The sequence below is a fragment of the Phascolarctos cinereus genome, unplaced genomic scaffold (assembly GCF_003287225.1).
Source record: "Phascolarctos cinereus isolate Bilbo 61053 unplaced genomic scaffold, phaCin_HiC Scaffold_9;HRSCAF=440, whole genome shotgun sequence".
Lineage (NCBI taxonomy): Eukaryota > Metazoa > Chordata > Mammalia > Diprotodontia > Phascolarctidae > Phascolarctos > Phascolarctos cinereus.
The window spans coordinates 170509636-170534464 of record NW_027556402.1 but is presented as its reverse complement, the minus strand read 5'-3'; the positions used below and the strand labels follow the sequence as shown (position 1 = coordinate 170534464).

General features: G+C 34.5%; 1 protein-coding gene across 2 annotated transcripts in view; it reads left to right on the top strand.

Moving 5' to 3' along the window:
• The window catches only part of STIM2 (stromal interaction molecule 2), a 178821-nt gene that overhangs the window by 122392 nt on the left and 31600 nt on the right, over window positions 1-24829 (top strand). For both annotated transcript variants that reach the window (XM_020992232.2, XM_020992223.2), the window contains exons 4-6: window positions 13760-13871; window positions 18599-18714; window positions 21899-22076. In XM_020992232.2, the coding sequence (XP_020847891.1) occupies window positions 13760-13871; window positions 18599-18714; window positions 21899-22076 (406 nt within the window). The remainder of the gene's footprint in view (window positions 1-13759; window positions 13872-18598; window positions 18715-21898; window positions 22077-24829) is intronic.

Here is a 24829-nt window from a genome sequence, read left to right as displayed (position 1 = left end):
GAGCGATCAGGTGTTAAGTTGGGAATGAAGAATAGATGTAGAATAAGAATGGAAAGAGATAGGGTGATAAAAGGTTAACAATTTTAGTTACTAGTTTTGGAAATGGAGATCAAATATGGTCATCTTTCTATGTGACTGAAGTGGAATTGGAGGAGTTCGATCATGCAGATTGAAAAGATTGAGGAACTGGGAAGGGAACTTGGAGGGAACATATACATGTGTACTGCTAGTTTTGATAGTAAGATAAGAGAAACACTTTCAGGGTGTAAAGGCACCAAAGAGTGGCAAAGAGAAGACAAATTATCCTTAAATACAGTTATCCCTTCTACATTGTGACTTTCTCCTTCAGAGTTTCAACATATGGGTCAGCATAAGAAATTAAATGGGAATTTTGGGGGATTTTTTTAGAAGCTGCAGATAACACATGAAGGTTAACAGATGACACAGAAAAAATTTAGTAACTCAGAAATTCATAACATGTATGTATGGTACTGTAAACACCCCAGAAAAGAAAAAAAATTCAGACTTCTTCTCAGTAAGGCGGGAGGGCCAAAGATTTTTGTGTAGATTTTCCAGCTTGGGGAGAGCTGTGCCTTTAACCCCCCCATTATGTGGAAGGGACAACTGTACAAATGATGATTTTCTTAGCAGCCTCAGGGAATCAAGAGAAGAAATCAGAGAAGAAACCAAACAAAGTCTTCAGTAGCTTCAGTAAAGTAGCAAGATAAAACCACAAAACCTTTTAACATTTCTCTATAATATTAACAGAAATCTAGAAGAAACACCAGAGAATTCCATGGAAAACAGTTATAAAGTGCATAAAATTTGTGGGAGTTAAGCTGCAAAGACACTAAGGCCTTATATGTTTAGTATTGTTTTGTGGACCACTTTGGCAGTCTAGTGAAACCTATGGGTCCTTTTCCAGAATGATGTTATTAAATGCATTAAATAAAATACATAGGATTATGAAAGAAGCCAGTTATATTAAAGATAGTTTTCAAAATATTTAAGATATTTAAAAAAGTGTTCATGGACCCCAGATTAAGAACCCTTCTACTGTATAGAAATAAAGGAAGATTTAAGTAATTGGAGAGATGTATGATGTTCATGGTTGAATCATATAATAAAAATGATTACTTAAATTAATCTATAAATTTAGTACCAGTCAAACTCCTAATGGGTTATTTATAAAACTAGGGAAAATAATTTTTAAATAAACTTTATTTGGAGGCAGGAAACTTTATTATAATGAAATAAGGTATGAAAGAAGGTATAAAATTTCTATATAATCTCAAACTGTATTAAAAGGCAGTCATAAGTCAAAACTGATTTACAAATAGTAAATTAGAATAGTGAAATGGGCTAATAGCTAGTATTTATACAGTGCTTTATGATTTGCAAAGCACTTTGCAGATATCTCATTTTATCCTCATAAAAATTCTCTGAGGTATAGGTGCAATTACTCTTCCCATTTTAGAGATCAGGAAACTGAGGCAAACAGGTTAAGGGTTATATGAGGGGATTTGACTTTAGGTCTTGCTTGACTAGGTCAGTCATTCAGCAAACACCTATGAGAAAAACTCATGGTCCTTTGACCATAAGTAGTCCACTGTTTGATAAAGTCAGGTTTTAATTGTCAAATCTAATGACCTTTCCTCAGCCTCAACTTCTTTGACTTCTCTTCAGCTTTTGATGCTGTTTACTATTACCCACCAATCCTGAATGCATTTTCCCCTCTGGGTTATTTTCTGACCTCCCTCTCTTGGTTTTCCTCTAAACTGTATGACCACACCTCAGTTTCCCTTTGCTGGATCATTATCCATATCATGCTAACTATCTGTGGGTTTACTTTTAGACTCTGCCTTGGGGCCTCTTTTTTCTCCTTGCACTTTCACCTAGTGGCTGTAGCAGCCCTCATGGATTTATCATCTCTATACAAATGATTATCAGATCTCTGTATCTAGTTCTCTATCTTCTCAGCTGTGGTCATGAAAGAGGGAAGAGTTAGTTGGATTTTGAACTATATTTCCTGTATGTCCAAAGCAGAGCCCATTACTTTTTCTTTAAAACCTACCCCTTTTCTAAACTTCTTTATAGCTATTGAGCACACTGTTATGTTTCCCATAACCCAGGTTTGCAACCTTAGTGTCATCCTCGGCTCCTCACTCTAACCTCATAAAGTTACCAAAATGTGTCATTTCTGTTTCCACAGTTTCTCTTGAACACATCTACTTCTCATTCATAGTGCTACCATCCTAATTCAGGCCCTCATCACCTTGTACCTTGCATTTCTTTGGGCAGAGCACCCACAGGCAAGGTATGATACCCTGTGTGGACAGGAGAGGAAGAAGGAAAGGAATGGAAGGGAAAGGAGACCTGGGAAAGATTGAAAAGGTCTCCCACTGCATCTGGAGCCTTCTCTAGTCATCCTGATCTATATCTTGCCACTGGACTCAGATGGCTCTGGAGAAGAAAGTGAGGCTGGTGACTTTGCACAGCCTTCTGTCACTTAAATCCAATTCAGTTGCAAGTCATGGCATCACCTTACTAATGTCATGTTCCTCTTCAAGAGTGAAGTACAAATAACAGTCTTGTACCTTGGCTATTGAAGCAACTATCTAAATTGTCTCCCTGTCTCAAGTCTTTCCCTACTATAATTTTCTTAAATCACAATTTAGAGTGTTATATATGTCATATCTGCCACCCCCATTTATACCCCCAAGTCAAAATAACAGTATTACCTTTAGGATCATATAGAAAATCTTCCATTTGACTTTTAAAGCTTTTTATAGCTAGACCTTTCCTATTTCTCTACACTTCAGCTCTTCTGACCTGTTTGATCTTATTAAACACAGTATTTCATCTCTCATCTCATTACCTTTGTACTGGCTGTTTCTCATGCATGGAATGCTCTTCTTTCTTACTGTCTTTTCTTGGAATCTTTGATTTCCTTCAAGACTCAGGACAAGTACTTCCTTCTCCACGAGGCCTTTCCTGATCCTCTCAATTGCTAGACTGTTTGTCCTGTGTCATCCCATTTCCCCCCCACTTTGTATGTATTGTGTGTGTAGAAACACATATTTGTGTTTGTCCGTGTCTCCCCTTTCTGATTGTAAGCTCCTTACGTTGGCTTTTGTCTTTGTATTTTTGAACATCTAACAATAGTTCTTAATATGTAGTAGAAACTTAATAATGTTGGTTTATTGATTGAAGGAGACTCCATATTTGACAGTAATGGCTGGAAACTTTGGAAAGCAATTTGGTTTTAAAAAAACGATTTAGATTAATACCTTATGCCAGAACAGTATGCATAATGACTGCAATAATATAACCAGAAATAATATTGAAAGACAACAGAACTTGTTTAATTGTAATGACTAATCTATCTTGAGAATCTGATGCTGTGATGTGCCTTCTTCCTTTCATATGTTGGTTCATTTTGTTTCATTGCTTTTGTTCTTACAGTGGAGAGTTGAGTAGTGATGGTGAGATAATAGGAAATGACAGTGGTAAAAAACAAGACATAAATAAAACTTTAAAATAAAACCACAAGCTTAAATTATTTGTAACAAAGAAGCAATACAACCTTTTCAATAAGATCAGAGGTAAAATAGTTGCCTACTATCTTCACTTTATTTGACATGTTACTAGTAAAAGCAGCTATAGATAATTTTTAAAATGGAGATAACAAACATAGCTAAAGAGTAACTAAAATAATCTGTTTGCAGATGATATCATGGTTTATGCCAAGAGTTTGAGAATTGACGAAAACTTGAGATAACTTGAAGCTTAAGTAAATGCGCACAGTGCAAAGCAAATCCAGAAACGTCATTAGTATTTTTGTATTTTATGCTCCAAACCCAGGAGTTAAAGATAGGAAGAGAAATTCCTTTATTATTGGCAATATTCATTAAAAATGTTGAAATTAACCCACCAATACACTGTAAGATTTAAATAAATGCAAGTATGAAAGAAATATCACAAAAATAAAATAAGTCCCAAGTAATTGTAGAGAGAATAAAAGTTCATGTCTGAGCTGTGGCATTATAGTATAAATCATAATATTCCCAAATTACCATATAGATTTATTGCTTTGCCCATTAAATTGTCCAAAGGATACTTCATAGAATCATAAAAAAAATAACCTTTGGTCACAAAACTTATCAAGAGATATAATGGAAAAAGTAGGAAGGAATCATCATTGAAAGATGGGGCAGCTAGGTGGCCCTGAAGTCAGGGGGACCTGAGTTCAAATGTGGCCTCATACCAAACACAGGTCATACAGCTAGTAAGTGAGCTGTATGACCCTGGGCAAGTCACTTAACCCCAATTGCCTAAAAAACAAACAAAAAAAGAAAAGTTACTAAATTATTATTGTACTTTTACTTAGAGATTTCTTTACAATAAGAAAAGACCTCAATTAGCCTGAGTAGAATATGTTTATTAATGTGGGAAAACTTAAATTTTGGTATATAAATGTAATGAAACATTATTATTCCACAGTGAATGAAGACTGATTCCAGAGACTCAACGGGAAGATTTTTTTATAACCTTTTTTATTTTTCCATTTATTATCTCTTCTTTCTACTGTTTTTCCCTTGTCCTATACCGAACAATTTTTTTTAAAAAGAGGAAAAAGAAAATCTTCTTTACAGAAATTATAGTCTAGGAAAACAAATCCCACATTGGCTATATCCAACAATGTATGTCTTATTCTATGTTTTAAGTTTATTACCTCAGTGACAGAAGCTGTGTAGTAAGTTTTATCTTCATGCCGCAGGACTTCAGATTTGTCTTTGCATTGATCAGTTGTAAAATCTTTGACAGTTCCTTTTTTAAATAATATTTTTGTCACCAGTTCTGTTTATTTCACTTTGTACTAGTTCATAGAGATCTTCCTAGTTTCTTCTGAAAACCGTCTAGTTTGTCATTTCTTATGCACAATAATATTCTATTATAACCATATACTATGATTTGTTTGGTTATCCCCCAGTAGGTAGGCACCCCCTTAAGTTTCCAATTTTTAAAAAATTTTATTAATTTATTTTGATATATCAATAATTACTGCCATATGCTTTTGAGTTTAAAATATTTCTCTCCCTTCCTCCCCACCACCCTCCCCAAGACGGCGCACAATCTGATATAGGCTATACGTTTACATTCCTATTAAACATATTTTCACATTAGTGGTGTTGTAAGTAAAAATTAAAACCAATAGGAGGAACCATCAGAAAGAAGAAACAAAACTCAACAGAAGAGAAAAAAAATAGCAATTCAACTTTCATAGTTCTTTCTTTGGATGTGGATAGCATTTTCCATCATGAGTCCTGTGGAGATGTCTTATATCCTCGTATTGCTGGGAAGGGTTAAGTTTATCAGTATTAGTCATCGCACAACGTGGCTGTTATTATGTACAACGTTCTCTTGGTTCTGCTCATTTCTCTCAGCATCGGACCATACAAGTCTTTCCAGGTTTTTCTGAAGTCAGCCTGTTCATCATTTCTTATAGCACAATAGTATTCCATTACATTCATATACCACAACTTGCTCAGCCATTCCCCAATTGATGGGTATCCTCTCAATTTCCCAGTTCTTTGCCACCACAAAAAGAGCTGCTATGAATATTTTTGTACATGTGGGTCCTTTTCCCATTTGTATGATCTCTTTGGAATATAGCCCTAAAAGTGCTATTGCTGGATCAAAGGGTATGCACATTTTTGTAGCCCTTTGGGCATTTCACAACTCCACCAACAATACATTAGAGTTCCAATTTTCCCACATTTTCTCCATTAAGTTTCCAGTTTTGACTACTATGAAAAGATAAGACCTGTAGTAAATGTTTCTGTTATATGACTCCTTTTCTTTCTTTGGTCTCTTTAAAAAAGTTTATTGACAAATTTTATTTTTACATGATAGTAATTTCTAGATTACCCCAACTCCATTAGGGCTGTCTTATAACAAAGAATAACAAACAAAATGTAACAACACAGTAAGCTTATCTGAAAGTGCATGTATCATTCCACGTCTGTAGCGCTCTTCTTAACTTCTCTGTTTTAAAGTATTTTTTTTCTCCAAGTAACAGAACTCTGTTTTCTCTCCTCACCCCTGCACCTCTTTGGAAAAAGAAAAACAATTCTTTTTGATAAATCTGCATCAGTCAAGAAAAACAAATGAACATCATTGGCTCTGTTCAAAAATATGTATGAGTCATTCTGCCTCCTGAATCTATCACCAGTGTCAGGAGGTAGATAATGTGTTTCTTTATCATTCTTCTGACATCATGGACAGTCACTGTATTGATCTCTTTGGGATATAGGCATGGTAAGACTTTATGAAATGTTACAAACTGAAATCAGACACAGAAAAACATTTTGCGTAGTCACTATAACAATGCAATTAAAATACTCCCTAGTACTGTCCAAGTTAAAGAATATGTATTTTCTGTTAATAATGGTTGTTTTAAAAGCCTTTTTCTCTCAGGAAGCATATTCTGTTAAAAGGGGGTGATGGTTGTCATTTCAGGTTTTGTTTTTTAATTCTTTGTGTCAAAAAGGTATTAGTAATCTTTTTTAAAAAAAGTAACTTGGCATATCTTTTAAATAAATACTTTAAAAAAGTATCTCATCACATGCATACATACATATATGCTCAATTAAATAATTATAAGAACACTATCCCTATCCTCAGGAACTTCACAAGTTTGATAAGGGAAGATAGGACATGTATCTAAATAACATAGCAGGGGAAAGAATTTTAGGTTTGTAGTCAGAAGACCTGTTTTTGAATCCCATCTTTGTTACTTCTTGCTGGTGTGTTTATGGAGCAAATCACCAACCTCTCATAGTTAGAGGTTAAGATCATGAATTTAGAACTGTAAGGGACTTTAAGTTCTAGTCCAACCCCTTTATTGATGAGGAAAGTGGGCCCCAGATTTGACCAAGGTTCTCACAGAGTAAGTGAGAAATATGGAGGGTCTCCAGCTTCGAATCCAGTGCTCCTTCCATTCTACTATACTTCTTGCAGTACACTCTGTATTTTTTTATCTTTTGTATCATGTAGTTATAATGGGAAAACATCATTCATTAACCCTGAACAAATGAAGCCCAAACTACAAATTGTATTTCACAGAATAAATGAAATTCATTACTATTAGTAACCTGTGAGATGTTAAAACATTACATAAAGCAGTCATATAGAATTGCAGTTCAAACAGAAAGCTTCTCCAAAATGCTCCTCTGTTAATATCCCTACACTAAAAATCTAAGTTTGTTTCTTAGATAATCGTTTATATAGGTTTGGGAAATAAGAGTTCTTCCTATCTTTAAGTAGTTTTCTGTGTCACTTTGAAAACTTATTTTTTGCTGTTATGACATATACATTCAAACTTTAAAAAGATAAATAATCCATTGACTTGTCCTAGTTTTTTTTTTTTATTGTTTGAGCTATCTTTATCTTTCAAAGGTCTGTTTGTTAATTTTGTGTTACTCACTTCTGGTCCCAGTAGTCATTTGTGTTCCTTTTGTTTTTGGACATGTTTTTCCCTTGAAAAATTAAAAACTATGAAATTTGGGTAGAAGAAGTATCAAGTAAGACCTGAATAGTAGTGCACGTTTGACAGATAGATGTTTGGGGAAATAGTGGAGAGAGGCAGGTCTTCTCCATTTTCTTCAACTGATATTGTAAAAGGTTTGTAGCTCCAGCCAAATATGTTATAGAAAGAAATAGTGGTATCTGTTAAAACTTTGGCAGTCATGTTTTCCAGAATTACTTTTTAAAAAAAAATTAATAATTGCTAACATTTATCTAGTGTTTTAAAGTTTGCACAGCTCTAAATATATATTATTTCATTTGTTTCTTACACCAAACCTATGAGGCAGGTGGTCTTATTACCCCTTATTTTTACAGATGAGGAACTTAGCTTGGGACAAGGTAAGTGACTTGCCCAAGGTCATAAAGCTAATAAGTTTCGGAGGCAGAATTTGAACTCAGGTCTTCCAGACTCCCAAATCTTATGCTCAGTCTACTAGGCCTATCTGCCTCTTAGGTACAGATGTGATCTTGATTTTCAAAATGTGTATTTAATAAGCACTAAAAAGATAAAGACAGCTAGATGAGATATCCAAGTACTACAAATAGATGACTGAAGATTTAGATACTATGCCCACCAGTTGTTATGTGATACTTCACTTAATTTCAGATTAGTGCCATCATCTCTTTGTTAGAAGTACAATCAATCTACACACGTTTATCCAGTACCTATTCTTTGCCAGGCACTGTACTGGGTGCCAGAGACGCAGAAACAAAATAGTCCCTTCTGACAAAGAACTTATATTCTGTTGGGAGAAACTACGCTTACACCTCTAAGTAGTTATGAAATAACATAAAATATCAAGGGATATGGTAGTTGAGCATTTATTTTCTTGAAGGCTGTGGTTCTGTTGTTAATGTCAAAACATCACTGAAGAATAAATTCCTTAAGATTTTGAAAGCCAGTGCCATTCTTATTTGAAACTATTTCCTAGACTCGTCTTTTATGTTATCTACTATTAACTTCATAGGGCAAGATATTAAACTTTATTATAACATTTAGATTCAGGTTCACATTATTGTGAAGGAAACATGTTGTAATGGAAAGTAACAAGCTTGGAATTAAGATACCTGACTTCAAATAATATCTCTTACTCTTAATAGCTCTGTGTCCATGATCAAGTCACTTAAACTTGTAGATTTACTTATCTCTAAAGTGAGCATAAAAGGACTTGGCAGGGTTTTTGTGAGCAAGGTCCTTTATAGCTATTAATGTTCCATATAAGCTATTATTATCAATTAATACAGTCATACCTTCTAAAATATGTTCCTGAATTCCACTCTAAAGAAATAGTACACTAGCCTGTATGGGCTTGTGGATCTTACCTGTTGTGGTAATTCTTACGCACTCATAATTCAAACAATGTTACCTGAACAATATTACATAGACATTTTAAAAATTAACACCTCAAAATCTTACATGGGCAAAAGCTGAATGAAAGTATGAATTTATTTCTTCTTTATTGTCTATGAGCTTACCAGTAAATTTCATAGTCTAATTTAACTTGTAGATAGCCAAGTATAAAATACATTGCGAGAATTTAGGCTGGGGACAGCTAGGTGGTGCAGTGAATAGAGCACCGGGCCTTGAAGTCAGGAGGAATGGAGCTCAAATGTGACCTCAGACCGGACACTTGACACTTACTAGCTGCGTGACCCTGGGCAAGTCACTTAACCCCAATTGCAAAAAAAAAAAAAAGAAGAAAAAGAAAAAAAGAATTTAGGCTGTATGACAAATGACCAGCATAAGCCTACAGCATGGTACTGGTGGGACCTCAAAAGATATGCGTGTTAATACACTAGTGGTGGAGCTATGAACTGATCTGCATGTCCTGGAAAGCAGTTTGGAATAATGCTGGAAAAAACCCCCACTAAATTTTCCATGTCCTTTGATCCAGGGATTCCACTGCCAAGTATACATTCCAAAGCAGTCAGAGACTGATTGAATACCAAAATATTCATAGCAGCACTTTTGTCATTTGTCCGTTGTTTGGAAAATGGCTAAATAGGTTGAGGCACATGAATTTGCTGATTATTACCTCATTGTAAGAAACAATGAATATAAAGAATTTGGAGCTTACCTGAACTGATGCAAAATGAAATAAGTGGAATCAGGAAACCAACATACCTGATCACTACAGCAATGTAAATAAGAAGGAAAAACCTGAAACTGAATGCTGTGATGACCAAGCTTGACTCCATAGAAGAGATGAGAAAATGTAACTCCTTTCTTATCAAAGGTGAAAGACTACTAGTAGGAAGCATTGGATATACTGTCAGATTGATGGGTTGGTTAGTTTTATCAAACTGCCTTTTTTCTCCTCCTGTCTTTTAGAAAATATGGCTCATTGCGTAGGGGAACAGGAGGGATATATTTGGAAATAATGGTAATTTAAAACAAACAAAAAAAAGAATCAAAAGATCTAGTATTTGAGACTGTCATGGAGGATATCCAGTAGGGACTTCAGATATGAGGAATTCCCTGTAGATGTTTCAGACCTCAAGATATTCTTGTTTGTGTTTGACGCAATGCTGTTTGCAAGATGCTCAGTGAGATCAATAATCACTCAACATAATTCAGTTTTACTTTTCCACATAGGGGGAAGAAAAACCCTAATGGAATGAAAAATATTCAGAATGTGATATGAAGTTGAATGGAAAGCCAAATACATAAATACACATATACATATGTACATTGGCAGGTTCGTGTATATATACACATATACATATAGATATAAAATATGTACAATATGTAGTAAGCATGTACATACGTTGTACATATACACACACAACTGTTTATATGTATGTGTATGTGTGTGCTTGTGTATATGTGTACTCATACACACAAAAACATAGCATTGGCCTAAGAGCCAGAAAGTCCTGGCTTCCAGTCTTGCCTCTGATGCACACTGACTGTGTGATCTTGGGTAAGTCACTTAACCTCTTACTGCTCTTTGTAACTCTTTAGTACTACAAATTACAGAGAAGGTGCTGGCCTGCATTGGTAAAGGGCCTTTCCTTATCTGGTAGTTCCCTGTATCAGTTACATCAGAGGTCCAGGCCTTATGCCTATCTGCTTTGTCACCTGAGAGGCAACATGTTGTACGAGAAGTTACCAGTCAAGGAACTTAGAAAAAAACCCTGATTTTTAGTGCTTTCTCTCATAATTAATAGCTATATAGCCATTGGCAAGTCAGTTCCATAGGGTAAGGGTTTAATTGATATAGAGAGGTCTCAGATGAGGAAAGTCCTTCTGCCAGGGCAGCTTGGCATTGTGTGTATATGTGTGTGTGTGTGTGTGTGTGTGCGCGCGCGCGCGTGTGCACACACACGCGCATATATTCACTTTTATGGGATAGACACTGCAGGTGGATGATGAACTGGGCTCATAATTGAATAAAAACACCTTGAGTTGGATGACTTTTGTGAAGTTTTGCTGCCATATAGTAAGCTGGCATGTGGTTGTGTACCATGGGATACCTCAATCTCTAAAGAATTAATGTTTGGGGTTAGCCATAGTTGCTGTGAGCAGACTTAAGTGTTACCAGTGAAGAATTACCCAGGAGAAATGGCATAAAAGATAATATTGAAGATGTATCATCAGAAAAATAAGAGATAAAGGAGTTACTATAGTAGTAGCAAAGAAGAATCAGTGTACTGCCTATGGACTTTATTGGTATATATGCATCAAGAATTCCAGGGGAAAGGTCTTAGCACATCGAGTTAATCCATGATGGAGGATTGATGGGGGGACATGGACAAGAGTGTCACAGGATTCTTTGGGTTACAGTCTGTACTATTGAAAGGAATACTTGTATTAATGAGAATGCTGAGGGGATCCCAAGTGGAAAAAACTTAAGAAGCCTGCTTTAAAGAACTATCATAGTCACCTTATTCTAGATATTCCCCAGGCTATTTTTGTCTGATCAGTAGATCATTTTGAAGTATTAGTATTTTTGAAAACGGAAAAAAATATTTTTCTCTTTCTTCTGTATGCCGACTCTAGGAATGAAGATAATTTTGATTATCAAGTTAGTTGGAGATTAGAGACTTATGTTCTTGATCAGATAACTAGCCTTAAAAATTCCACAGAGAGTGTGATCCTGTTTTTATGGTATGTGTATGGGGGGGGGGGGTGCATGCGCGCTGCATGCTCCGTGAGGGAGCTTTCTTGGCAGCCAAGATAGAGCAACTCTCACCATAAGTTCTTGTTGAATAGGAAGAAGTATAAGAGTAAAATGATTAACCCTAATGTGTAAATTGAGTGAGAGGAACCTATCATTTCTATCTCTTGCTGCTATTGTTAGTTATTTGACAGAATCACTAGCAGTTGCAGGCATATTACTTATGACTTCACTGCATGAGAGAAGATTGGATTTAGATCCTGAAAAAACACTTTAATAAAAAATTGGAACTCACACAACTTTGGATTTACCTAAAAATTAAAAAAATGTTGAATTTGAAAAAATAAGATAGCATTTCTGTTAATATGTGGGATAACTATATAAACATTTTGTTTTTACTTGTAATTATTTATACCGTGTTTCTAAAGGATACTTGAAAAAAGTAAATTGCCGGGTAACATACACACAATGCCAAGCTAAATTGGTAGAGGGACTTTCTTTATTTGGGACTGACTACTCTGTATCAGTGAGATTGGTTGCTAATAGCCACATTGCTATTAAGTGTAAGAGAAAATATTTAAGATCAGGTTTTTTCCAAATTCCTTGACTGGCAGCTTGTATTATAGCACATTGCCCTTCAGGTGACAAAAAAGATAGGGAAAAGGACTGGACCTTTGATTTAATTGATATAGGGAGCTGCCAGATGAGGAACTTCTACCAATGTAGGCTAGTACCTTCTCTGTAATTTGTAGTATTAAAAAGTATGTGGAGTATTAAGAGGTTAAGTGACTTAATTAGGGTCACAGATATATTTATAAAAATATAGAGCCATTTTTACTTGCAGTTTCTTTATATTGTGTCTTTAAAGAGTACTTGAGGAAAGTAAATGGCCAGAATTGTATTTTGCTAGCAAATGTTACTGTTTTACTGATCTGAAGGTTATCTATACAGAATTAATTCTCAGCACTCTTTCTCCTTCTTAACTGCAATTCTCATATTCTAAAAATAAGTGCCTAAAATTTATGCATGTAAAATACTGAAATTAGCTGTGTACCTTAGGCAAATCATTTCAGCTCTTTTGTCTTTAGCTTACTCATTTGTAAAATGAGGGTATTTGTCCTAGATGGTTTCTGAATTTCTTTCCATCTATGACATTCTATATTTGCTAATTTTTCTAGCAGACCTTGCATTCAGTCACATGATATAAGTTATTTAATCCCCTCTGTCATATTTATCCAATTATTTGTATGTGATGTTGCTCTCTTTCATCTTCTTGAGTCAATCCCTTGGAATTCATTGATACTTCATTCAAATACTATTGGCTGCAACACTGTTCTCAGAACTTTCTTACCTGCATTTTAAAAAATTTCATCCTTGATGCTTCAATGAAAGCAGTCTTTTAAAACTGCTTCCGTTTCATCACTCCTTTTCTCAAAACTCTCTACAATATCTTGCACAAAAATAATATATAAAAGTCTTACAGTGGACTTCAGAATCTTTAATTCCATTACAAACTGCATTGTTTAGCTTTTCTCTAGACAGATAGTATCATTTATTTTGTCCATTTAAATTAGATAATTCTTTCCCATGTTTGTTTTTCCTAGATTCAACTCTAAGCCATTATTGGTGGTTCCCTCATATATGGAACAGCTTCTTTCCCCTGTCTCTCATTCAGTCACTCAGAAACCATTGGTTGACTCATCTGAAATTTTTAGGTAACTGAGGAGGTATTAGATTATTCCACTTCTCCTGAAGTTTGCACAAATGACTATTCTTAGAACTGTGTATTCATTTAACCATTGTGAAGGTTTTGTTTTCTTTCTTGCCCATTAAAGATTGTAAGCCTCTGGAGGCAGGAATTAGATTTTCTGGTTGTTGTGTAACTCTTCTCCTTAGGGTACTAAATGTGCTTTAGGTGTTTATTGTTGATTGAATTGAATGAACTTCCCACCCTAATTACTTTATTTTCTTTTATAGTAATTTTCTTTTTTTTTTTGTTCTGTAAGGAAAATTTATTTGAAAGGAATTCTTTATTTTGTTTCTTCTAGTTCACAATTGGACACTGGAAGACACCCTTCAGTGGCTGATAGAATTTGTTGAACTTCCTCAGTATGAGAAGAATTTTAGGGATAACAACGTCAAAGGAACTACCCTTCCCAGGTGATTCCTTCTTTATTTTTTTTAAAGTCATTTTTTTTTCTTTTAGTAAAAAAGGATATGTTGGAAGGACCTTTGTCAGTATGGAAACTGTGTGATTACTGTGGATTCAAATGAAAACATAAATTCTCCAGAGACATATTTTAAAGAGGTATCATACATTTCTACTAATAAATATTTGAGGTAAATGTAGATCTTTCATTGATGAAATCATGGGTGGTTCCCAGTTTGCAGGTATCATATTAAGAATATCTCTCTGTGTGGCAGACATACTGGAAAGAGAGGAGGACGCTCCCTGCCCCTCAGAGTTTGATGGAAGAAGCATTCGCTTTTTTTTTTTTAACCTTGTGTGAGGTGGCCCACCTTTGGCAGCCATAGCTACTGTGAGGAGGGGCATGTATATTATCATCACCATTGAATTATGAGTCCCTTTGTGTTGAATAATATGTGGCCAGTGTAACTGTAGCTGGGTCCACAGAGTGTTTTAGAAGGAACATTCATAAACTGGAGACTGTCTAGAGCAGAGCAGTGAGGATCTTTCTGTTGCCTTACTACCAGCCATTCAAGGATCGTTTGAAGGAAATGAGGCTTTTCAGTATGTAGGCTTCTGTATCTTACTCAGTTCTAAGAGAAACATGAAATTAGAATATTTCCTTCTGGTTCAGTGATTTAAAGTTTGAAACAACCTCTCAGGCATTCTCCAAACTGAACAGAATACTCTAGTTATTGTCTGACCAAGATAGAGTAAACTGGGACTCTTCTGCCCCTAATCATAGACTCTGTACTTCTCTTAATGCAGCCTCATGTTGTACTTTCTTGGCTGCCGTATGACACCATTGATGTGCATTCAGCTGGAGTCTCCAAAATTTCCAGATCTTTGAGAGAAGAAACCTATTCTCTAGCTAGACCTTCCACATCATGTACTTGTGAAGGAGATTAAAATCTTAGCATAAATCTTCACATTTATCTTAATTAAATTTTATATTGTTGGTTTCAGCCCAATATTCTTTGTTAGGTTTGTTAGCATGTGCTATTTTTTCCATATTAATCTATCTCACCTCGCTTTACTGCATTTGTAAATTTGATAAGCATGCCATTTATGCCTTTATCCAAGTTACTGAGAAAAATGTCATACAGCAAAAGACCAAGAATGGTTCCTTGAAGTATTCACTACAGAACTTCCAAAATCATTAATGAATTCCACTTTAGACCTAGTTCTTCAGTTAGTTGTGAATTTACCTGACTGAACTCTCTTCTAGCTTACATCTTTCCATCTTATCTATTTATAAAATTGTGCTGAAATCAAGGCAGACATGCCAAAAGAACTGATTTCTTAAATGAAATGTGGGACTATCTATAAATCTGTCAAATATCCATTGTTACCAAAACAAGAAATGACATATTAAGCAACCTAACCTTAGAAAGGAAAATTTAGCATAATATAAATAAACTGCCCCCCAAAACTTGGTCCAAATTGATTTATAGATGAATATTTATGCTACTAAAATTATTCTTGACCATAAAGGAACAAACCACTTGAAGATTATAGAATAATAGAATTAGTGAAGGAAGCGACCTTTGAGTGTATCAGTTCAGTCATCTCAGTTTACAGTTGAGGAAACTGAGGCTTAGAGAGGTGAAGTAATTTATCCACAGTTACACAAGTAGCAAGTTATTCCTTTGCCAGACTTTTGTGATAGAGAAATGGTTCTGACACCAAACTGGGGGAGAGGAAGAGAACTGTATTATCACTTTGCCTAATAAATATTTTGCAAAAAGTTTTAAGTGAAATATTAGCAGAGTGACTACAGTAATATCCAAAAATTATTGAATTATAATCACATGGATTTATACTAGGGATATAAGGATGATTCAGCATAGGAAAATAATAGCACAATTACATCCATAGACAAAGAAAAATCCTTTGATTAATTAATTAATCCTAAAAACCCTTGGGCATAGATTAGATGGACCCTTTAATATGATTGCAGTAGTATATTTAATAACAGCATTGTTTACAGTGGAGTAACACTGGAAGTTTTCTCAGTCTCCTTTGCTGGAACATCATTCATGTCAAACTGCCAACTGTGAATGTTCCCCAAAACTCTGAGGCTGTATCTTTTCTCTGTATTAATTTGGTGACCTTATCAGCGTCCATAGGATTACTTATCTCCATGTAGATAATTTCCTTATCTTTATATCTAGCCTCAGTATTTTCTGAGTTAGTTTCACATCACGAACCACCTCTTGGACATTTCAATCTGGATGTGCTGTATGTATCTCAAAGAGAATAATGGCCAAAATAAAACTCCTTTATATTTTCCCTTAAACCCCACCCCAATTCCAGAGTTCACTGATTCTTTAGACACTATCATCTTTCTGTTTTCCCAGCTTTGCAACTTCCATATCATCCTCACTTCCTTGCTTTCATTCTACTCCCCTTCTGTGTTGTTGCTTACCAGATCTTGACTTTCTGGCTACCATGTCATCTTTTGTGTCTCTTATTATTATGTCTTATATGTTTCTTATTATTTTGTGTCTCTCACATCTGTCTCCTGTCCACCCCCACAACTATGGCCCAGATTTAGCCCTCATCACTCCTCTGTCATCTGATACCTAACCCGGGGGAGAGGAAGAGAACTATATACCACTTTCACTAATCAATATTTTGCCTAAAAAATTTTAAATGAAACATTAGAAAAGCAACTACAGTAATATATCCAAAAATTGTTCACTTATAACCAAATGGGATTTATACCAGGGATGTAAGAATAGTTATTGAATAATATGCAACTGTTCTCAGAACAGCCTTCTAATTGGTCTCCTTGCCTCTATTCTTCTTTTACTCCTTTTCTTACAGTGCAGGTCTGACCATGGTACCTCTATATCCACTAAACTCAGCAGGTTTTAACTTTAGCATCACAGATCAAGTCTTCTCTCTGACATTTACAGCTCTTTCCTGTTTTTTTCAGCCTTATTGCATATTATTTTTTTCCATGTACTCTATGATTCTTTTTTCCATTCCTCATGTATAACATTGTCATCTCTCATCTCTTTGTCTTTATATATGCTTAGTGCTTGGAGTGCAGCCCACTCCCACCTCTCCCTCCTGGATTACTTGGTTTCGGCAAGGTCTGAGTCCAAGTACCACTTTTTGCTTTAGGTCTATCCTGGTCCCCCCTACTGCTCATATCCTCTTCCCACTCCCACCCTGGTTAATTTGTATCTGTTTAATATATATTTTGTACATACCTTTCTGTGTGTATGTTATCTTCCTTTTTTTTTTTTTTTGCAAGGTGATTGGAGTTAGGGTCACACAACTAGTAAGTGTTGTCTTCCTTGGTAGAAGGAAAGTTGGTCACGGAAAAATTGTGTTGCTCTTTGGATCCCCAGTGCCTAAAATGGTTCTTGGTACATAGGAAATGCTTAACAAGTGTTCACTGATGACCAAAAGCAAGTATGACTTCTTTTCCTATTGTTATTTGACATGTTTTGAAATTGCTAGGTATAGAAGCAAGATAGGAGAGAAATAAAGATGTAAATATTGGTGAAGAAGAGATGACATAATATTTAAGGTACTGCAGAGAATCGGAAAATGTACTTACCTAGACAGAGTAGAATTAAAAAAATATGTATGTGTGTGTGTGTGTGTGTGTGTGTGTGTGTGTGTGTGTATTTAAAATCCCCCCAAATTATCATTTCTATATCATATGAACAAAAAAGGTAATCCAACAATACTTTTACTAGGCATACGTCCCACATAATTGAAAGGCAAAAGGGAATCTCCCTCCTTCCCCCCATGTTTAGTTCATGAGAAGCAGCATATATAATAGCCTAATTTAGGAACAAACTCTTGGTTTCTAGTCATTATCCTCATCATATGGTTATGGTAATTATAGTATTAATAATAATATTATACACTTGATATATTAAATATTTTTGATATATATTCTCTTTTGCTTTTATGTAATGACCTGTGATGTAGAACAAATAGTATCTATCCATTTTTTATACATAGAGGGTCCAAGCTTAGGTGACTTGCTCAAATTCACATAGCTTGGGAATTGGAGAACCAGTACTCAGATATATCTTCTGACTTCCAAATCATTAATCAGTTTTCTTACTACCTTTCCTACTAAATTTCCTACTTATTTTGTATTACAGAGTCCCTTGGCATTCTGTTTTTAGCCTGTAGAACCCTTCTTAGAATAATGTTTTAAACAATTGAAAGAAATGCTAACTATCAACTAGAAGGTTGTAAAAACAAAAATGTGTTTTACCCCCTTATCGAAGTACATGGACCCCTTAAACTTTTTTCCAGAAACTCCTTGAATTCATGGATCCTAAGTTAAGAACTACACTGCTTTTCATTTTGTCTGAAATGCTAGTAATATTATCTAGTTATCAGTGATTGTAAGATACGTTCAAAATTATAAAGCACCTGAATAATGATAGTAGGTATTTTTATGCTAATTAAATTACTGTTTTAGTGATGTAGGTGAAAAAAATTAAAGCCTTAGGTAAATTATTGATCACAGTCTAGTGATTCAGTATACTTTTTGCTTCAGTTTTGCAAATATTATTATTACATATAATTTTGTTATTAATTACAAATTATGTACAAACTCTGATACATAAAATATATACATAAAAATTAAATGTAATAACACATATGTATATGTGTATCTGTATGAATGAGTTCTCATTTCAGTATTTTTTTTTATGAACAGGATAGCAGGACCTGAACCTGCATTTGTGATTTCTCAATTGAAAATAATTGATCGGAGTCATAGACAAAAACTTCAACTGAAGGCGTTGGATGTGGTTTTATTTGGACCTCTAACACGTTAGTATTCATTCTAATGCAAGAGGGGAAAAGCATAATCTAAAGGGCTAGCAATTATCTGAGTGAAGAAATAACAAGAAATAGTAAGAAATATATAGGAAGAATTGGTCATTGGTTAAGAGACTTTAGACTTTAGCTAACTCATCCTTTAGAGACTTGGGGTTAAAATGTTCTACAATTTTGTTGTGTCAGAAGTGGAGCCTGAAATTTATGGAATTGGTCGTTTACAGAAATGATTGTTAGAACTCTGACTTACATTTTTATACTTAGCCTGCATCTTTGAATGTTTTTAAACCTAGCACTGAAGCAATGATCAATCATTAATTGGGAAAAAAAACATTTGAATAAGCCAGTTTAATCAGTGAAATAATTGATTGCTAGTTGTTGATGCTGGTCATTAAGAGACTTCATTGCATTTACTGTACAGTCGGGTTCTTTGGTTACCAACCTGTAATTGAGTGATCTGATTTAATGTAAAGATACATTATCAGCCTCTCTATCACTTGGCAGTACTTGGAATAATATGAGGGCATTATATTCTTCTCTGTTAGAGGCTATTATTTTTTTTTTTAATCATTACCTAGTAGTTCTTCAGGCTGATTAAGGATCAGGATAGAAAATTTTTGAAAGGAGTTTTATCTGTTTCTCAGCCATTCCTCAATATTTATATAAGTAGCCTTTTCTAAAATAAAGCTATGTTATTTATTGTATTTTTATTTAACAACTCCAGAAAGCTTCTGGAAATTCCTTAAAGTTTATATATTTTAAGGAAGAATTTTTTTGGGGGACAGTGATTATAAATCGTGATTGGAGTTTCTCCTAAATAAACAGAATACATGAAAATATGTTATGGGAAAATTTGAAAATTAGAACACAATTTGTTATATATTACCCAAATATAGTTTTCACACACCTTTGGTGCATTTTTGGTGTTACAGCACATGCTAAAAATGACTTCGAGTGGTGGGTGGAATGAGTTTGTCAGTGACTTTATTTTGGTATGAATATAAAACCTAGCTAGGTAAAACAAGTTACTAAAGCAATTTCCCCTGATATAATATAGAAAGACAATAGGTGAACAAAAGTATTATTATGAAGCTAATTTATTTCAAAAGCAATGTATGGAAACAAACATTATAAAAAAAGAAGCCAGTTAAAATTTGATTGATTCATTAATTTTTTTTTTTTTTAGTGAGGCAGTCAGGGTTAAATGACTTGCCCAGAGTCACACAGCTAGTAAGTGTCAAGTGTCTGAGGTCATATTTGAACTCAGGTCCTCCTGTTTACAAGGCTGGAGCTCTATCCACTGAGCCACCTAGCTGCCCTGATTCATTAACCTTTAAAAATAGATTTTAATTTTAGAATTATTGAATGATTCTAAACATGTTAGGGTTAGAAATGTTCTTAAAATGAGCAAATATATGAAATTTTAAGGGTTTGATTTACTTAAATCATTTCTACTTTATGTAATGATTTGTTCTTGAATTGTAAAGTCAGATTATTTCTAATGATTATACACTGATGTGAGTGTATAACTAGATAAGCTTGAAATGGGGGAGTTTTGTTTTTTATATTTTGACAACTCTATTTCAATATAATTAGTTTTATTTTATTTATTTAACAACATTATTCTGAGAAGGGAGCCCCTTGGATTCACCAGACTGCAAAAGGGATATTCGATGCAAAATAAGGTTAAGAACCAGCGCTAAAGAGTATAGGAGTATTAGAATTTTAGTTTTGTTCCTTTGTAAAACATGTCTTCTATGAGTCAAGGTAATTTTTTGAATTTAGCTGTTCCAGAGAATCTATAATGCTCCTCAAGTATATGAGACATCACATAGAAGGAGGCCTGCACATAGAAATTACATTGTGATCTGTACTTCCTAAGCTGTGATGCAACATTTGTTTTAAACTTTATTGAATTTTCTCTCCCCATCAAAAGCTTCTTTATAGACTAATATTCTCTGTAGTAAAGAATGTTTTAATGTTTTAGAAGCTCTTTCTTTCTGTGTTCTGTGTACCTGATAGCTAGGGCTCTCTAGCTTTCTAGAGAAGTGATTTTTGGTGCTAGAAAACTCTTTAGGCTTCTATTTAGTATTACATTTTAAATAATGTTCTGGGAATCTGTAGTATCCTTGTGGTAATATGGATTGAAACTTTCATCGGGCAATGAACCATTCCAGCTGTTTTTTTTTCTTTTGAAATCTAAATGTAGTTGATCAGTTTAATTCATTAGGTAAATAACTGAGAGGCCTGGAGAAGTATGATTCTTCTGTCCCTAGCAGTGCAGAGAGATTTTGCACTACAGATCTCTTTCTGTCATATGAGGAGCCAAGAGGAATGTGGCTTTTATCATTCTTTTAGTTACTACTCTTCCTCTCCTACTGTAAAACAACAACAACAACAAAAACCAACCCAATTCAGTAGCTGAGGTAGTAAATAGGTATTTTTGTTCTTTTTGAGATGTAATAGGTTTAGTTAGTGTTCTGTAGATTGAATTCTGTTAAATGTGGTACACCAGTAACACACTAGACCAGAATGCCTTCTCTTTTGACCTTTGATACCAGCTTTTATCTGATAGTTTCTCCTTTTTATTTTCTTTGGTTCCCTGTGCTTCCTGTCCACTACTACTCTTGATTTTGCATTGATTATGCATCAGAGAGGGTAGCTGGTCTCTGGGCCTGAAATCATGAAGACTCATCTTCGTGAGTTCAAATTTGGCCTCAGACATTAATAGCGATGTGACCCTGGGCAAGTAACTTAGCCTTGTTTGCCTCAGTTTCCGATCTGTAAAATGGGCTAGAGAAGGAAATGATAAACCACTCTGCTGTCTTTGCCAAGAAAACCCCAAATGGGGTCATGAAGAGTTGGACATGACAGAAAACGACTGAACAACAATTACAACAAATGCACCAGAGGAATAGTGAATGTTATGAAGAGTTGAAACTTCCTCTAGTAATAATCTACGTCTCCTCTGCTTTCTCTACCCTTTCCTTGATTTAGTGATGTGAAATGTGCATGTGAATATTAGTTCAAACATTTCTTTGGTGAGCAAACAATTTTTAAAGGGATTGAAGTTTAAACTATTAGAATCTAGGTACTTCTTGCTTTTCCAAAATAATTTCTCCTGTGAACTGTTGTTCCAACAGATATGTCACATGTACATATTTTATTATTTACATAGGCCCACCTCACAACTGGATGAAGGACTTTGTGCTCACGGTTTCTATAGTAATTGGAGTTGGAGGCTGCTGGTTTGCTTATACTCAGAATAAAACATCCAAAGAACATGTTGCAAAAATGATGAAAGACCTAGAAAGCCTACAAACTGCAGAGCAAAGTCTAATGGATTTACAAGAGAGGTATGGAAGAGAAAAAGATATACAGTCTTGTTAGCTGTTTAAGATTGTAATATTAGTAACTAAACTACATAGGAAAATAAAGTGGTTTTATAAAAATTTAGCATGAATTTATGATTTATATACTTTTACAAATATATTTTATTCATTAACTATTTCCCAATTACATGTAAACTTTTAAAAACAATAAAAAGATTGAGTTCTAAATTTTCTCCCTCCCTTTCACCCTGTCCCCTCCTCAAGAAGGCAAACAATTTGATCAGTTATACATGTTGAGTCATATAAAATTATTCCATTAGAGACGTTGCAAAATTAAAAAAAAGGCAAAAAATAAAACAAGAAAAATGAAAGTAAAAAAATATGCTTCAGTGTGCTTTCAGTGTTTATCAGTCCTCTCTATGGAGGTAGATAGCATTTTTCATTGTGGGTCCTTTGGAATTGTCTTGGATCGTTGTTTTGATCAGAGTAGCTAAATCTTACACAGCTGATCATCATGTAGTATTGCTGGTACTGTGGATAGTGTTCTGGTTCTGCTCACTTTACTTTGCATCGGTTCATGTAAGTCTTCCCAAGTTTTTCTGAAACCAGTTCTGCTCATCGTTTCTTATAACATAATAATATTCTATCACAAAACAAGTACAACTTGTCCAGTCATTCTCCAATTGATGGGCTTTGCCCAATTTCCAGCTCTTTACCACCACACATATTAAAAAAAACCCTGCTATGAATGTTTTTGTAGAAGTAGGCATATGTGTTTGAGATACATACCTAGTGGTGGTGTTGCTGGGCCAAAGGGTTATAGTCCTTCGGGTGCAGTTCAGAATTGTTCTCCAGAGTGGTTGGACTAGTTCACAACTCTACCAATAATACCTTATTGTCACAATTTTTCTACATCCTTTTCAGCATTTTTCAGTTTCTTTTTTCTGTCATTTTAACTAATCTGATATATATGAGGTAGTATCTCAAGAGTTATTTTAATTTTCATTTCTTTAATCAGGATGAATTAGAGCATTTTTTGTGCGACTATTAATAGCTTTGATTTCTTCTGAAAACTGCCTGTTCATATCCTTTGACCATTTATCAGCTGAGGAGTGACTCTTATTTTTATAAATTTGAATCAGTTCCCTGTATGTTTGAGAAATGAGGTCTTCATTGGAGAAACTTGCTACAAAATTTTTTTCTAGTTGCCTGTTTTCCTTCTAATTTTGGCTGCATTAGTTTTGTTTGGAGTAAAAGCTTTTTAATTTCATGTAATCAGACTTTTCCATTTTTATTTTCTACAATCCTCTCTGTCTCTTGTTTGGGTTATAAATTATTCCCTTCTCTTATAGATCTGATAGCTACATTTTTTGACATTCACTTAATTTACTTACAATTTCACCTTTTATGTCTATTTTACCTTATTGTGATGTATAGTGTGAGATATTGTTCTATACCTAGTGTCTCCCAAATTGCTTCCCAATTTTCAGGCAATTTTTACCAGATGTTGATTCTTACTGGATCTTTGGGTTTATCAAACACTAGACTACTGTGGTTTTTTGCTTTTGTGTATTTTGTGCCTAATCTATTCTGCTGATCTACTATTCTATTACTTAGCCATTGCCAGATTGTTTTGATGATTACCACTTTGTAATATAGTTTGAAATCTGAAACTATGAGACTGTCTTCCTTCACATTTTTAAAAAATTAATTCCTTTGATATTCTTGCCCTTTTTGTTCTTTCAGATGAATTTTATTATTTTTTCTAGCTCTGTAAAATAAATTCTTTCATTTGATCTCTTTTATTTTTCGTTGCAGTTTCTCTGTAAGATAGTTTACATTTTCTTCTGTCCATCCCCCCCCCCCGGCCATTTCTTGATGTTTTATGTAATCATTAGCTTCTACTTGGCCAATTCTCATTTTTAAGGAATGATTTTTCTTCAGTGGGCTTTTTTTTAAACCAGTTTTTCCATTTGACTAATTCTGCCATTAAAGGAATTACTTTCATTATTGAATTTTTATACCTCTCTTTCCATTTGACCAATTCTGTTTTTTAAAGGTGTTTCTTCTGGCATTTTTTTTTTGCTGATTTTTTTCTTTTGCCAAGCTGTTGCTTGTCTTTTCATAATTTTTCCTTTTCTCTTATTTCTTTACCTATTTTTTCCTCTACTATTCTTATTTGATTTTGAAAAAAAAATTTTTTTTAACTCTTCCAGGAATTCTTGTTGGGCTTGTTTCCATTTTACATTTTTTTCTTTGAGGTTTTACTCATAGCTGTTTTGACTTCATTGTCTTCTGAGTTTATCTCTTGATCTTCCCTGTTACCATAGTAGCTTTTAATAGTCAGGTTATTATTTTTTCTTTGTTGTCATATGCTCATTTCCCCACCCTATTTCTTGATTTTGAATTTTGTATTAAAGTTGGGCTCTGTTCCCAGCTTGGGCAGTGGGAGGGATACCATCTTAAGTTTAAGGTTTTTTTTTTTTCTGAGCCGCTGTTTTCAGAACTGGTTTTGGGGATTTGCAAGTTTTTGGTGTTTCCAAGGTGGGTGTGATCTGGGAAGAGGTGTAGTCACTGCTCTCCTAGTCTGTACTCTGGTAACTTATTCAAGAAGGGCGCCTGATGTCTTAGAATTGCAATTAATACTGCTCCTCAGGGCCCCTGCTCCTTTGGGACTGGAAATGATATTGCTTCTCAAGGTCCCTGATCCTTTCTTAGCGGAAACTATACTGCCTCTTAGGACACCCACTCCCGCTTTTTTTTTTAATACCAAAAGT